The sequence below is a fragment of the Rhinopithecus bieti genome, unplaced genomic scaffold (genome assembly GCF_001698545.2).
Source record: "Rhinopithecus bieti isolate Rb0 unplaced genomic scaffold, ASM169854v2 scaffold_8675, whole genome shotgun sequence".
Taxonomy (NCBI): domain Eukaryota; kingdom Metazoa; phylum Chordata; class Mammalia; order Primates; family Cercopithecidae; genus Rhinopithecus; species Rhinopithecus bieti.
Window position 1 is genome coordinate 2,161,926 of NW_016806447.1, and position 17,167 is coordinate 2,179,092.

The 17,167-nt window shown below is 41.0% G+C and overlaps 1 protein-coding gene across 1 annotated transcript in view; it reads right to left on the bottom strand.

Moving 5' to 3' along the window:
* The window catches only part of FRAS1 (Fraser extracellular matrix complex subunit 1), a 483,930-nt gene that overhangs the window by 224,200 nt on the left and 242,563 nt on the right, over nucleotides 1-17,167 (bottom strand). The window contains exons 19-20 of the mRNA XM_017876598.1: nucleotides 11,074-11,214; nucleotides 7,007-7,150 (exon numbers count right to left, since the gene is read on the bottom strand). Coding sequence (XP_017732087.1) covers nucleotides 7,007-7,150; nucleotides 11,074-11,214 — 285 coding nt within the window. The remainder of the gene's footprint in view (nucleotides 1-7,006; nucleotides 7,151-11,073; nucleotides 11,215-17,167) is intronic.

Consider the following 17,167-nt stretch of genomic DNA (forward strand, 5'->3'; position numbering starts at 1 on the left):
ATTGAAAACAATGCATGTATGTATATATTGAAAAAGAAAGTAAATGTGGAGTGATATAAATTATTAAAATTTAGTATGCATTAATGTTTTTCTTTGAAGCTTATTCATTTAATAAGGATCAAATACAATGGGAATGCATGTACACATGGCAGTCTAAATCAGCTTCCTTAGCATTTAAAACAGACCAGCAAGTCCGTGCAATGTTTCCCAACAATGCCTCTCCAAATCATTCTATTTATCACACTGACTTTTAACTCGCCAATCAAGTAATCCACCTACCAATCTGCTTTTTAATTCACCAACCAAAAAAAAAAAAATCATTCTTGAACCCCGATTGTGTGCAAGCAATTGTACTTGCATAATGGAGTACAAAATGGTTGAATATGTGGACTCTGGAATCACATTCTCTGGGTTCAAATCTTGGATCAATCATTCCTGACTTTTATCATTTGGAGTCAGTACTTAACCTCTCTTAGCCTGTTTCAGTTTCCTTATATGTAAAAATGGGGATAAAATTAGTACCTGCCTTCGAGGATCATTGTGAATGTTAAATGGCAAAATATATTCAAAGCAATTAGCACAGCACTTTTCATATGATAAGCCCTCAGAACTGGCACCTATTATTAGATACCCATGAAAAGATCACTCACAGAGAACGTGAGCTGATCAAAGCCCAAGTGCTAGGTAAATGGCAGAAATAATCAGCATACTAGAAATTCTAACAGGGGAGATGCCAAGAAGAAGCTGGTCCTGGAGGGGAGGGAATCTGAGCCAGGCACTGAGGGATGGATGGGTAGGATTTGGTGATCAAAATAAGGCAACAACTGCTACATGTTTAAAGTTGATGGCTCTTTTCTTCCTTTCCTTTCCATTTATAACTGCAGGAGCAGCCACAGCAAGATGTAGGGCGGTGCCAATCCACCTCCCCCGCACGGTAGAAGCTGCTTTAAAACAGAACTGGCTCTCACTTCTCTGGCTTCCAGTCACTGTGTCTGGAGGGGAGACAGAGAGCTGGTGCCCTGGCTCATACAGGGCTCCCTCCCGGGTACTTAATTATGTTCAACTTGAACTGGGTTTCCCCTCGCGTTATTCAGTGTTGCAGTTGTATCAGCTTATTCCAAAATAAAGACGTGTTGCTCTTTAACTTTGAGCAATTTTACTTTTTCACCACATTTTTAGGGTCCTTCTTTCAGAAATGGTGACAATAAATGGGGAAAATCATGGAAAGGACTCAAAAGTGTTTATGATGTGGAAGAAAAATGTTAACAGCAATGCTCTTCAGCAGGCAAAACGGTGGCAAACACGCACCTCCTTGGGTGACCCCTCTGCCTGCCCACAGAGAAAAGAAAGAAGGAAGGGTGGAAGGGAGAGAGGGAGAGAGGGAGAGATGGAGGGAAGTCAGTTGGTCCACAACCTGTGTACGGGTTCATAATTTTCTTTTACCTTTAGCAGGTGCAAACCAATTGTTCCAAGTATTAATATCAGTTAGTTCAACTTCTAAAATATTGTTCTGCATACTACTGGCTAACCCTGTAAGAGGCTATAATAAAGGCAAGGGGTCCTCAGTGCTTGGGAAATGATGTTCAGCCATCTTCATCTTAAAGATTCACAGTGCACATATGTATTTTTAAGGTTCTCAGAAATCCTGCAATAAAGAAAGTTGTTTACCTTCATGTAACCGAGTCAACCCCAAATTTATCTGGCCAGGAGGTTTTTTTGTTTTGTTTTGTTACATGTAACACCTATTAACCATTGTTTAGAATTTGAGTTCTGCGGAACAGGAATACAATATGAAAATACTCAAAGTAATATTTCTTTACTGATACTTGTCTTCTTTTGCTTACATTCTCACACAGATTTGTGGAAAGAGCAAACTCACATTTAAAAAAATACTTCATAAACAATAACAATTTGTTAATCCCCCAGACTTTCACTACCCCCCCGAAAAAAAAACTATTTTAATTTTTCAGGTCTTCCCCTCTGCAATATTACCCTTGATATTATCTTCTTTCTATATAAGAACTCAAAAACACAGCCGTCCCATCAGGCAGTCCACAAAACTCAAAGCATTTTTTAAAGAAATGCATTTGCATGTGGACATTCCCCTCCCCACCCCAGGTTTTATCTGTTTTCCTTTTAATTCTTACCCTATTCTATGAACAAGAGAAAGCTTTTAGCTGAGAAAAAGAAATGAAGAAAGCACCTTAGCCTTTGGAGTTTTCTGTTAATGTTGTTGAGATGTGGGCCAAAAAAAAAATCAATCTATGACAGAAGAAAACCTGGCTTTCCATAGCATAGAACCCTGTCGCCCGCAATTATGCACAGCTGCCTCTCACCTCAGTTCATTTATCTTTGTTGAAAACCTTCAGCTGTGGCCTAAATCACACATACTTTATATTTGCTTTGATAGACTTGGAGGAAGAAACCCCACACATATGCCATCTTCATATGTGAGACACACTGAGGTTACTGGACCTGCTCCCAGGATGGGTTTACTCTTGTCAGTGTGCTAGATTCTGTCATTTTCTTTTTTAAACAGCTACAGTACAATTACGAGGTCTCCGATGATGATCTCAGGTATGAGTCAAATAGAGAATGCATCCCGAGAGGAAACCCTGCCACTCTGGAGGCGCTCGGACATACACAAAAGAGCAGGCAGAGACAGTCCTTCTCCGAGACTTCCTATGAGCTAGGACTTCCCAAGGACACGTAGAGGACATTCCACTGCTGGCCCCGCACAAGGTAGATTATCCTCAGCTTTGCCTGTCATCACATGGTTTGTCCTAATACCTTCCTGAGTTTAGATAAAAGTCACCTAAACATTCTATGAGGTTAACTATGACCTGACTGAGGGAACACTTTAGTTAAAAACAATTCCAGGACTTTCAGTTCAGGTCAACACTGAGAAAGGAGACAAGCTCCTAGTAGCTATAGTAAGAAACCTGTCCACTTATACCTTTAACCTCCTCCTAGAGAGACACTCTGGGATGTCCAACTGTCACCCCAAATTCAACTTGGCCACATTCAAGCACACTGGTTTCCTCACTGCCTCTCAGATCTATTCCTACCCTTGGTAAATGGTACTCCCATCCCTCGAATTTCTGTGACCAGAAACCTGGAAACTATCTGCAAAGTTCCTTCTCCCTTACCCCCCAGGGCCGAGGGAGCACCAACCTCTGTTACTTCTATTACATTAAATCATATGAAATTGCCACTTGGACCATTTTGCAGACAAAACAGCAACCTGAGATGAGTCAACCTAACATACTATTAATACCTGGTGAAATCATGACCCCTTCTCTTTATCCCCTCAGCAGCATTCTCATTAAAGGATTTCTGTCATCTGGATTACCGTGGTTACCTCCTAAAGAACTTTCTGCTTCATTCTTTTCCTCCAAGCCATCTTCCGCAGATCTTTCTCTTCACAGAAATGGAATTGCGACACCTCCCAGAACCTCCAAGGCATCCCCACGGGTGTGCCAAGGCCCTACAGACCAGTCCTGCTCCCTCCTACTTCAACTCCCACCACTTTCATAGGACTCAACTCTTTATGGGTGTCTCAACAGATAATCCTCTTTGGCCCATTCCCTGAAATGTTCTGCCTCCAAAGCTCCAAACTCTTCTAATTCTCACTATCTTTAAAATCACCGCAGTTGTGACATCCTCCGGAAAGCTTTCATACCCACTCCACACACTCATATACACAGCCTCCAGTGTGGGTCAGGGTCCTGTCCCACAGGCTCATCTCATCTCCTGTGCTGTGCACAGAGTACCACAGCAATACTACACTAAATACACACTCCCTTCTGTTATGGGCTGAATTAGTTCCCCCAAAATTCATGTGTTGAGGCCCTATCCCAGTACCTCAGAATGTCTGAAGTTGGATATAGGGTCTTTAAGGAGGTAATTAAGTTAAAATAAGGATATTAAGGGATGGGTCCTGATCCAGTGTGACCAATATAGCTATAAGAAGAGAAGATTAGGACATGCAGAAAAAACCAGGGGCACATGTGCACAGAGGAGCCAGCAAGAGGGCCGTCATCTGCAAGCTAAGGAGAGCGGCCTCCGAGGAAGCCAAGCCTGCAGGCACCTTGATCATGGACTTCCAGCCTCCAAAACTTGGAGAAAATAAATTTCCATTGTTTCAGCCACCCAGTCTGTGATATTTTGGTATGGAAGCCCTAGCAAACTAACACCTTCATTCACTAAAGAGTCCATTTCTCGTATACAAGCACCATATCTGATTTGTCTTTACATCCCCAGAGTCCAGCACAATGCCTGGCATGGAGCAAGGGCTTGACAAATGTTTGATAATACATGAGTGAAGGCATTGCAGTGCTACAGAGGAAAGTAGGGGTGTTTAGAAAAGTCATACACTTAGTGAAAAAGTAAACTTTGGTGTCAGCACAGTTCTCTGAAACTTCAATAACTGAAATTACTGATCAAACTTTTCTATAATAAATACTATTACACCAGTCTTTAATCAACAAATGATTTCTAAGCACCAGACAATGGTTACCTCATTTAAAACCATTATTTAACATACCCAATTCCCAGGACAACCAAGATTTTCCTTTTCAGTTTATTTTGTTAGGACCTGATCTTCTAGGGTTGGGGACTCCAGATTGTTTAGCTCAGTCCCATGATTCTCATTCTAAAGGTTCCCTATTAGCCTTAAAAAATTAATGCAAGTCCTAATCACCTAATTTACTATCAAAGAACACTCTGGACATTAGAGAGAACAGAGCTCATTAAAAATTAAATTTTTTGAATCTCCTTATATAAACATGTATTTTTTAAATATGCCCTAGCATAAAATTTTTAGGGCCCACATTCTGAGTTAGATTTTAAATAAAAAAGCCATCATGAAGGATATAATTCAGGTCCTACCTTCTAACTCTTCACCCTGACTCTAATCTCTCCTTGTGTTGGTCCATTTTCCATGCAGCTTGCAGGTTTCTTGCCTTAAGACACCCTTAGTCAAGCTGCAGTCCTTTCCAAAACTCTCATGGCCCTATTGCTCACAAGATCTAGTCAAAACTTTTTGGCCTGAAACTTTGAGCTCTCTATACACTGGTTTGAATTTAAATTTACCAACCATTTTATCTAATATGCTTTAATACCAACCATGCTTTTCATCCAGGTTAGATGACTCACTAGTCATGAGTGGCCCATGTGCTATGCTTGCTGGGCCTGTCTCCTGGTGAAACCATGCTCAGAAAGCCCAGCAGAGCTCCCTCTGTCTCACAGGATCCTGGTTATTCTTCTGGAAGTATTTTGGGTTCCCCCCCGACCCCCGCATAATGCCTTCCATATCCTGTTACTTCTTCCTACCTTGAACTCCTACAGCCCTTATTACTGGTTGGTGTTACTGTCCCTAAATTGCTCTGTACTATTTGTTAGCTATGCTTGTGTCTTTGGTTCACCTCCTTAAGTAGCCTGGAAGACCTCTGTATACCCCTCAAACATCAACTTGGTACCTGTGCTCAGTGGGTTCTCAGTAAATATCTACCAATATGCTTTAGCCATGTAGGGAGCCATTTAATTCTCAGAGAAGCTGCTCCTCCATGTCCTAAAGTGATAATAAGTAGCTGAACTCAACCATACAAACTGTAATAACAGCCCCTTCCATCCCCAAATTCTCTTTCGGGGGTGGGCACTACTATCTCCCATTTTTCCCACTTTCCAAAACAGTCCTGACTACGACAGACATCGCTAGCAACAGACTCACATCCTACAGCTCATAGGGATTCGGATTAGTCTTAATCCTGGACTCTGAATTTCCACTTTTTGTTGCACCTAAAATGCTTGCACAGTCTCTACACTTGGGCTTCTGCTCTGAATCCAGCATTCTGGGCTGCAGTCCTGTGCTTGACAGTTTGGTTTTCTTAGGATATAGACCTTAATACCAAAATGTCTAGTCTTTACTGTCATGTGCAAAAATAAATGGCTCACCTAGACCATGGTACCACCAGGCACAGGCAGCACAGCCACTGACTTGCTGTGCCCAGCCCCACCCTCAATCCACCAGACTGAACAGCTGAGATATTGGCACCATCCCAGACTGAATGTGCCTGCTGGATACTGTCATCTAGACAACTGACCACGCCTCCTCCCTGCCCCAAGACAAACCTGACAGCCAGGTCGACCTCTCAGCACGCTTTCTCACCTTTCCCATTTGCCCAGTAGCATCCCAGGATCCACCCAGTTCAGCCCTTCTGAGCTGAGGCAATAGCTGGTAAAGGCAAAGCTCTACAAGTTTGTCCCAGAGTTCGAAAAAGTGGGTCAAGAAATATACAATAACCCATCACCCAGTTAATTCTTCTCCCCAGTCTCTAGGCTCTTTGGTGGTGGAGTCATTGTCTCCTTCATCTTTTTCTGTATTCTGAGCATTTGACCACTAGTAGGCACTCAAAAATACACATTTGTTGTCTGACTGGATAGATGAACATAAATGATGTCTGGTTCCGACATTATTCAAATTTTAGACTGCTTTCCTAATTTTTTTTTTTTTTTTAAGATCTGAGTTCTAAAATGAGGAAGAAAAAAAAAAAATCCCATCTCCAAAGGCAACTGATCTACTTTTAGGTTAATCTCTCTAAAATTTTGTGTCTAGGGCCGATGGCAAAGGTTCAGCAAGAAGCAGGACAAAATGCAGACAAGAGAAAGGAAGTCTTGGAGTGACTTATTTTCAAAACACTTTTTGCTATCTTAAGAAGAAGTTCTGAATGCATATAAAGGCGCTATTATCATCACTTCATTCTTCATTAATATGAGAGTCTGAGATTTTCAGGATTTGCAAGAGTATTATTAGAAGTTCCATTTAAATCCACAAGTATTTACTAAATGCCCAAGGGGAAGCAGTAACATGAGTTTCCAGACATGAGACAAATGTCTCCTATAAAAGAGCTCATAATCTGAGGACAAAGAGCCCCCTTAAGCCTGGTATGAAGAGCCCCGGCAGCTGCCCAGTGATTTCTGAGGAGTCCACAGGAGTTTCACTCACCAGCACAGGATCCCACGAGGTTAAGGAACTGCTCTTCCCTGCAGCTAGTCCTGCAGTTACCATTGGTAAGAGAGACGTGAGGGTAACAGGAGATACAGTCAGACTCCAACGGCCCACGGCACTGCCTGCAGGTTGGGTGACATTCTGGCAGGGGGACAAAAACCAGGATTGGAATTAGCAGCTCAGCATGTATATGTGTGAAGTATTTAATGCACTCCACAAATTACATTAAGAGCAGACCTCCAACTCTAATCATCTTTAGAAGATCCCTGAGCAAGCCTGGCACAGCCTTGGACCTGACCTAGGGACTGCATTTCTGATGTCAAGGGGACTACTGCCCGTGAACACAATTCGGAATCTAGAACTATAAATATGTGAGCAATCGGCCACACATTCCAGAGGGAACAGCATGATCATCCCCATCTGTGTAATGAAGGAAGTTCAAATCACAGTCACAGAGCAGAAACATGAGTGGCAAGACTCCCTGACCCTAACATACCATGACTCAAAGAATGAGTGGGACAGGGAGAAAAAGGGGACATTTTGCTTCTCAGAAATTTCTAGCAGATGAAGGGGGAATCCATACACAGCAAACTATACTGCAACTTCTCTCTAGAGTCAGTGGCCATCCAGGCCCTCCCTTCAAGCCACCACCACTGGGATGCTTATTTTATCAGCAATACTGAACTAAAATACAAAAACCAGAAAAAAGTCCTCTTTCTGGAGGGTATCGTGAGCTGCCTCCGAAGTTCAATTCCTTAGAGGCAAAGTTATGCCAAAGCAATGTCTTCTCCAGAAAAACCACCAAATTAACAAGAGGTATGACACTGAAACAAACCAAGTGAGTCACCATAAGGTGTAAGCAATAAGGATAAGGGTGGCAAAGAATCAAAGGCGGCTGCAGCTGCAGCTGCATTGACGCTGCCAAGGGAGCAGCAGGAGCAAGCACATGGAAGCAGATTTAAGAACTTCTCTGTCACGGGCAAGGAGGTCTAAGCAGGTCTGAGTCCAAGAGGAGGGGATGTGAGGGGCTGGAGCTGGGTAGATCTTGCAGCAACTGATGAATTCCATCCTGGCACGTGGCTGGTGGGAAGCAAAGGCACAGATTTTGAGTAAAGTCAACTGCCTCTCAATTCTGGCAAGAGGCCAAGAGAAGATTAGGAGTTATTTAAGAAAAAAAAAAAGCAAGCAAGCAAGAAAATGAACTGCTGATTAGAAAGATAGCACTCTCGCCCCTTCTACATTCCTGAGACTCTCAATGTTGAAAGCGCCTGTCCAAAAGATATAGCACTCTCTGGATGATTTCCAACACCCAGTTTTTCCTCCCTATCAGAATATTTCCAGTGACCTGGGTGCCCTGCTGCTCATGGTACCATCTATCTGCTGGCTTCCAGCAGACAGAGGCATGGACAGAGAATAGCTAGAGCTACCCAGACTTTCCTCCCCTAAACAATTTTATACATACAAAAACCAGCTGGGCTAGGATGAAAGCACCTAAGGATAGAAACAGCTCTCAAGGGCAATCCTAATGACAAAGAAACCAGGAACATTCCCCCACTGTGCCTGACAGAGTATTTAAAGTAAAGCAACTCACCAGGGGACTGCAGAGATTAAAAAGACACTTAGAAAATGGCAAAAAATTCCAGAACAAATGTAATATTGATCTTCAATCATCAGCTAAATTTATGTTCATTCTAAATCGCTTCTTTGAAGTTTAAGGCTAGATGAATGTAACAAATATTAATTTATTTTAAAAATATGTCATAAGTTTATTATATTTACTGACTCCAGAAATACTTGCAATATAATTTCATATCAGTGGGCTTTTTCCTATCAGCTGGCCCCAACAATCTATTTTTTAGAAATAAAAGAGAAATAATGATAGAATGTTTTTTTTCTGTATATACCAAAAAAAAAAAAAAACACAGAGCTACAATAAAGTCCTTAAATTTTAGTATTCCGTCAATCTCAACAAAATTCTGTACTAATCCCAACTAGTAATTTTCAGAATCTCTGTCACTGAAACATAAAGGTGATCTTAGAAAACATACTGGACTGACATGTTAAAGTAAGAAGCAAATACCTCCATTTCCTTTTGCTCTATTCTGCTGTAGCCCGGGAAAGTGGGGCTGGGAAGTGCACCGTTACCTGTGCCAAATGCTTGATTCCATACAAGTGCATTAGCCCAAGGTAGCTTGTCTCCTTGATGAAGATCATCAAATCCATCCCTAATTTTGTGCATAAGCCATTCCTCCACTGAGAGGTGTATTCTATTCCTTCACCCACTCAAATATGGGTTATCTTGCTTTGACCAACAGAATATAGCAGAAGTGACAATGAGGTTAGGTGATAGGCAGCTTGCAGCTTCTGCTTAGGTCTCTTGAAATACTCATTTCAGGAGAAGACAGCTGACACATAAGAAGATGGACTAGCTGAGATTGCCATGCTGTGAGGAAGTACAATTAGCCACGAGAAGAGGCCTCATTGAGTAAGAGATTGTTGACCAGGTGACAGACATGTCAATGAAGAGCCCACCTGCAGGATCTGAAGAAAGAGCTGCCCGGCAGTCCTCAGAACTGGGAAATATAACAATTGTCTAATGCCACAAATTTGGGGTGGTTTATTAGGCAACAATTGATAACCAGAGCAGTACCTCATTAAGAGGGAGAAAGTAAAAGATCTTCCTAGTGTCCTCAAGTGTCCCAATTGCCAAATTTCATTTCTTATGTGAAAGGAAATGGAGTCAGATGCAGTGACTAACACTTGTAATCCCAGGACTTTGGGATGCTAAAGAGGGAGGATTGCTTGAGGCCAGGAGTTCAGGACAAGTCTGGGAACAAAGTGAGACCCTGTCTCTACAAAAAATTAAGAAAAAATTAGTTGGGCATGGTGATGTATGTCTATAGTTCCAACCACTTGAGAGGCTAAGGTAGGAGGATCACTAGAGCCCAGGAGTTCAAGGCTGCAGTGAGCTATGATCATGCCACCTCACTCCATCCTGGATGACAGAGTGAGAATCCATCTCTTAAAAAAAAGAAAAAGAAATAGAATAGTATGCAGCCATGAAAACAATAAATATACACATACATATCTGTACATATAACTTTGTATCACATAGAAAATTGCTTATGACTTTATATTTTGAAAAAAATATAAAAAAGTATAGCTCTAATTTATTCTCAATTATGTAACAGCATGCCTAAAAGTAGGTCAAAAGGAATCTATCACCAGGGTAAAACTTGTTGCTTCTAAGATGTGGCATAATCAGTTGTCTTTATCCCCAAACCCCCATTTATTTTTCCTAGTCTGAACTTTCAATCCCTCTACAATGAGTACATATCTTTTTAATAATCAGAAACATAAACTTTAAAACTTTTCTAGGCCACAGGCTGGGTACAGTAGCTCACATCTGTAATCTCAGCACTTTGGGAGGCCAAGGTGGGAGGATAACTTGAGCCCAGGAGTTCATGTCTAGCCTGGGCAACACTTTTTCCTACAAATAAGAATTAAAAAATTAGCCAAGCATGGTGGCACATACTAATGGTTTCAGCTACTCATAAGGCTGAGGTGGGAGGATTGCTTGAGCCCAGGAAGCTGAGGTGAGGTTGCAGTGAGCTGTGATCACACCACCTCACTCCAGCTTGGGCAACAGTAGAACCCTATCCCTATCTCTCTCTCTTTTTAAGCCATAGCAACAAAGACTTATGCTGAACTAAGTTCTGGTTCTTTTAGAAAATAAAGGTCATTATTTAGTCCATGACAGGAGTTATTCATTCAGATCATTGTCTTCCAGGCAAGAGAAAACCAAGTTCAGAGTTTATTCAAATATTACAGTCTCTATGGTAAAGCCGATTCTAATGTTTTATTTTCATGCTTCCTTATTGGAAGAACTAAATTTTACTTGTTCCCCTCCCTCTATACTTTGAACCTGCAAGTTCAAGACAAGGATTTACAGCAGAATCTTAGTCCCTGGTATGACAAGGTTCCTAATTACAGTGTCTGGCTACGCTCTGAAGACAAAACAAGGGCATAGGCAATGTGCCCCAGCATGTTACATATTCACTCACCTGTGCAATTACCTTCCTGGTGAAAGTAGCCATCTGGGCACTGGGAGAGGCACTGCCCATCCAATAGCACATGGGAAGGCCCACAGTCTGTGCAGTTACGTGGGCTTTTCCCTGCACATCTGAAACAGGACTGGTGGCAAGCTGGAGGAAAGATAAAGCAAAGGAGACAATCAGGAAAGCCCCACAAGACACAGATGGTAACTCTGTCTCTCCCATTAACATTCCTGGGCCAGAGTATGTTCTGTACATTCACTTGGTTTTCCCAGGGACAGGCCGCATATCTCACACACTTCTCTCTAAAGGCAGTCTCCTGCAAAGCAAGCATTTGTGGAACCCAGATTAAGTAAAGCACAAGTGCCTCAAAACAGAAATAACCATTTGCAGAATCATACATTTCTTTCTTCCCAAGTTCCCATTCTTCGAGAATGTCAAATAAAAAATAGGAAGCCGGAAAACAGTTCTCCCTCCTTTGGGACAGCTCTCTATCACTAGATATTCTGCTGCTTATCGGGTTGCTCAAATCAAAGAGAAAAGCTGGTGAGAGCTTCACTTATTGATTTCACATAGGTTTATAAAGTGCCTACTCTGAGATGGAGACTGGGCATACACAGATGAGAATTGCCCAACATGTTGAGCTGCTCAAACTAGTTGCTACAACAGACACCCAAGCAAGCTACTGAAATAGAATGAATGAAAGGCAGAGTGTAGCACAGAGAATAAGAGCATCACATCATAGCTCTATGTGAATTCGACTAACTCATTTCTCAAGGCTCCTGCTTCCTCATTTATAAAACAAGGATCCAAACAGAACTTACTACATGGGATGTTGTGGACACTAATTGGGCTGATGAATATGAATTCTTAGGATAGTGCTGGACACCCAGTAAGGGCTTAATAAATCTTGGTTATAAGCATTAACATTAAGTGCTGCGTTAGAACTACCCACAGGTGAAAAGAGAGTAAAGGCAAAGAGAAAGAAAACATTTCTGCTTGCTTTCATTGGACCTTTAATGATAAAGGGGATAGTTGCATGACTTCTCAAGAGTAGCCATTGTCTTAATCATGCCTTTTTATTATCTATATTTTTGATTCTTTGACATCTGAAACCAAGCCGATTTTGGAGAGACTGACCCTTCTGAGGCTATATTCCTGGAGATAATAAATGATTTCCTTGGGAGCATGCCTTTCATATGCAAACTAACTAATCCAAAACTCACACTCCCACCACCTCCCTTATCATACTCTTACACTCCAGGCTACTATTCTCCTGCCTTGGGGTCAGTTACTAGACAACTAGAGACAGTCTCTATACCTCACAGAACACTGTAATTATCCCAACTAGCGAATCCTAAGCCTGCTTACCCTACCTCACCCATCCCTTTCTACTGACGCTAAAGTCTCTTGCCCATGTTCCCCCCATCACCTCTGCCTCCTTTCTGACCCTGGTGCTCCCCCTTGTGGCCCTTTATGCCATGGGGTGCCCCTTCCTCTTTGGAGCTGTGAGTAACAAACTTTTTCAATGGCAACAGTCTCCTGATCTTCTGGCCTCACCACACCGGTATAATAAAAACTACGTGTTAAAACAACCAGCCATTTATCTCCAATCATTCATTTGTCATTGAGCCTCAAGTAACTTCAAGTACTGGGGATACAATGATGAGTAAGACAAAGACCTGGTTCTTCATGCAGATAACCCCATGCATTTTAGGCCATCTTCTGCCCAATGGACAAGATCCACCAGACGGCAGAGACACCCTCTGAGTACATTCACTGTGCCTCAGCTTGGAAGGACCAGAACTGATTTTACACCACTGAGCTCTCCATTGCCACCAATCCCTAATAAAATGTAACATAGAATCTTTAATATATATATGGAGCTAATGTTCAGCTAGGACATCCTTGTTCATCAGTACTGGTGGTTAAAGTATTGAACTACTTCCATGCAGGTTGGTATATGGCTGTTGCCCTAAGCCTTCCAGTGCTCTGCTGCAGCCTTGACTCCACCCCTAGCACCCTGCCTCACTCATAGCCTGGCACCTACAGGCTAATACCCATACCAGGAGACTCCCAGGACTCTGCTCCTGAACTCAGGTCAATGCCATTCTCACTGGGCAGTGCCCATGCCTTACTGGTTAATAAATATTTTGATCATCATCCCTGGATATACTACAGAGTTTTATTCAAGAGTATTTTTTACTATATGATAAACAGAACCTAGAGATCCATATTTTTAATTAATGTTCTTTTTCTCAAATTCAATTTTATTTTTTAAGATTATAAAACAGCCCTATTAGCATAAGTCACAGCTAGAAATTTTTTCCCAAGTATTTTCAGACTCCTCTTAAAAAAACGAAGAAACTGATGTTTAAGAAAATATTATTATAAAGGAAGGATATACGTTAGCACCTTATTTAAGACATGTTTAACACAAAGTGAAACAGTATGTAAAGGAAAGTGAGGTGGCAATACTTTAAAACACAGCTAAATAACATTGTTAACACAAAGCTTTGCAGGACAATATGGGGGAAGCATCTTGAAGCAACACATTTTTGCACACCTAAATATATGTCTGATGATATCATTAGGTTTATATCAGACTTTACAAGATTGCTAAAATCCCTAGCTCTTCCTGTTATACCTCTTTAATCAATAGAAAATCGAAGTGTATCACCATGGAATTGAAAATTGGAGAAAGATTAATTAATGCATTATGAGTACAAACATTTCATTTCACTTGGTCACAAAATGAATGAAATAGCCTTACTCAATGTGCATAAAGGTTATTTTTCAATTACATACAACGGGAAGGTAAAGAGGACAAACAAGTTGAAAGGCTGGTAGGCCAAGAAGTCCAGAAGAAAGTCCCTTTGCATCCACTAGATTTTAGAAATAAGCTCCAATGAACGTTGCCACAACAGTCTTCAGAAGACTTCATTGAAAATGTTTAAGAACTAACTAGATAATGAACTAGTTAGTTGCTGTGGGTACAGAGGGAAAGGAATATGCTGGAATATACTGGATGATGATCCTCTTAAAGTATTTTTTTTCTCTCTAATGCTCTGTTTCTGCAAGTACAGGCATTAACATCTGCATCCTTTAAAAAAAAAAGTCATGAAACTTCAATTCCGTGCTGGTTTTGGAAATATTGACACTATTTCAGTGACTTATATGAGGCTTAATCATTCTATGGAAGCTGATTTCATAGCAGGAGTTCTGTCTGAAGTCTAAGATCCTTCAAGGAAGACTGAACCCATTACAGAGCATAGATGGGAGATATCTGAAAGAAGTTCTATGAATAATTCCTCCGTGCAATACTACATTTTTAGAGACTGGCTTTCCAGTTGATGGCTAAGTACGTCTATTTCTGAAAAGCATAAGTGAGCTGCTTAAGCACTAAAAGTGTCCTTCAGTGACTATAAAGTCCAGTCAACCTGACCTCAGCAAAAACTGTACCTAAAATAATTAAACATACCATTTTTTATTCATTCTATTTTCCATGTATATTTCAAACAACCGATACTACTGTTTTCTTTTAATGATACAAAAAAAGTGATGGAGTGTCCTTACTTTCGTATCACACAAACTTTCCTGGCTTTTCATGTCAAAAAAGAATTTTGAGGGGTGCTTCTCTCAAAATATGATGTAGGTATCAAAATCCTCTAGACTCAGAATGGGAGTACTGTGATAAGGGCTAAAAACTGAAATGAGCAAACTTAATCAAAATGGATCTCTCCCTTACCCTCACCCTCCTTTTCCTTCTTCTCATTACTTTTTGTTTGTTGTTTTTTTCTTGGTGAAAGAGTTTTGCTCTGTCACCGAGGCTGGAGTTCAGCAGCATGATCATAGTTTTCTGAAGCCTTAAACTTCAGACCTCCAGCAATCCTCCTACCTCAGCTTCCCAAACCACTAGGACTGTAGGTGTCAGCCACTGTGCTCAGTCTTTTTTTGTTTTCTTTTTTAAATGAACACGATTTAACATCCCCAATCTCTTATGCTGACTAGATTAGAAACTCTTTAAGAGTAAAAATCACGTCTTTTTTATCTCTATGATCCCTGCAGTGCCTATCACAGTCCTTTGTCCCTGTCATGTCATAAATTCTCAATAAATGTATTTCTGCTGACTAAGTGAGCGGCCAGGTAGGTGTGTGTGGGGGTGGGGGTGGAGAGACGGAGGGAAGCATTGGCATCACACTTATCTAGTTCTTCTGTCTTTGAAAATTTCTTTCAGCCTCTTTCTCTAACCATCTCATAAATACTGAAGTTTCTCCCAATTCCACCCTTTACCCTTCCTTTTCTTACTCTTGGGCAAACTTTTCCATAGATTTAATGACGACCTCCATGCTAGTAAGTCCTACATTTATGTGTACAGCTTTGACCTTTATCCTGAACTCTGATCACATAAATCTACTACCTAGGAGATACCTTTCTCGGTGTTTCAAAAGTATCTCATATTCCTCACTTCCAAAATACTACTCTGCATCTACTTCTAAGCTCATCCCATATCCACTTAATGTAAATTGTGGACATCGGTCCAAAACTTTACTCACTATCCATCCCCAACTCCACATCCTACTCCCCTACCTGCTATTTCTTTTGTATTCCCTATTTCACTTGGTAGCTCCACCATTCACCAAGTTACTCACGCTGAAACCTTGGAGTTATCCTACACTTTTACTTTTCTATCGCCACAACCCATTTAAGCTCTGTTGATTTTACTTCCTAAATCTCTATCAAATCTATCCCACCTTCCCACAGCCCCTTAATATGGACCTTCAACATCATTCATGACCTGGGTTAGCACAGCAGCTTCCTAACCGGCCCTACACTGCTTCTGCCTATTTACCTGCCACACATCCACCGGATAGATCTTTATAAAATGTGAATTGACCAAATTATTTCCCTACTTAAAATCTTTTAATAGTTTACCCATACCAACAATGTGAACTCTAAACTCCTTAGCACAGCACATAAAGTACTTCATGTAACGTCCCATACACACCCTGCATCTCAGCGTCATTCTGCACAATTCTCCTCTCTGGACTCTATACTATAAGAATACCAAACACATTGTACTTCTCCAAATATGCCTTTGCACTTACTGTTTTCTTGGCCTAGAATGCCCTTTCTTACCTTCTTTACCTGGTGAACTCCCATTAATCCTTCAAAGGCTTAATCATGGAAAGTTTTCCCTCTACAAATCTTTCCTCACTACCTTCTCTCCTAGACAGAGCCCATCTACTTTGTGCTATTTCAGTCCCTTGTGACTGCTGCTATTACGGCATGTGCCATGCTGTTTTAATTACTTGCTTAGATGTCAGTCTCTCCTACTTGATCATGATTTCCTTCAGGCATGGTCTGTAGCTTTTTCATCTTTCTCTCCCCAAAGCCTGGCACACCCATGCTATAAAAGCAAGAAGGGGAACGTGAAGAAGGCTGAACGTTACCAGAAGGCACCTATTTGTATAGCGCATGTCAGCACTCTAGGGACTACATTAAAAGGCATTGCTTAATATAGATTCCATATGCTTAATCCAATTAATGTAAGAGAATTCCAACTTCATAAACGGTAACATACTCTTAAGCTGTGCAGGCAGACTCCTGCCCACGTATTTCTTTAATTAAAACTCTTTGCCTTGAGGCCTTTGGTGAGTCGTAGCAACAACTAAATAATCAAAATACACACAGCATGCTTTATTTATTCCTATTCACCTAAACCAAGTTAATTAATTGACCAAAGTAACTGGTGAGTTATTTTTTTAAAAACCTGATACTAAACCTTTAGCAATTTTGTGCCATTTTGCTCTATGCAGTAAGACCCAGCCCTGGGAGGCTAGAAACATTTAGTTGCTGAAATTCCCCTGATAAATCCCTGACCAAAGCTCCATCACCAATCTAAGTACAATGAAAAGGCAGGGATGGGACTGTTGGGATGTTTATTACCTCTGTATTCTTTTTTAAAACCCATGTTTCTTCTGAGATAACAAATTAGACAAGGTGTAAGTAAAACCCGTTATTGTTGTACAGAGGTCATTTTTAAAGTAAAAGCTTGTAATTTCTTCAAAATTATATCATCTTTAATCCTCATGCTGAACTG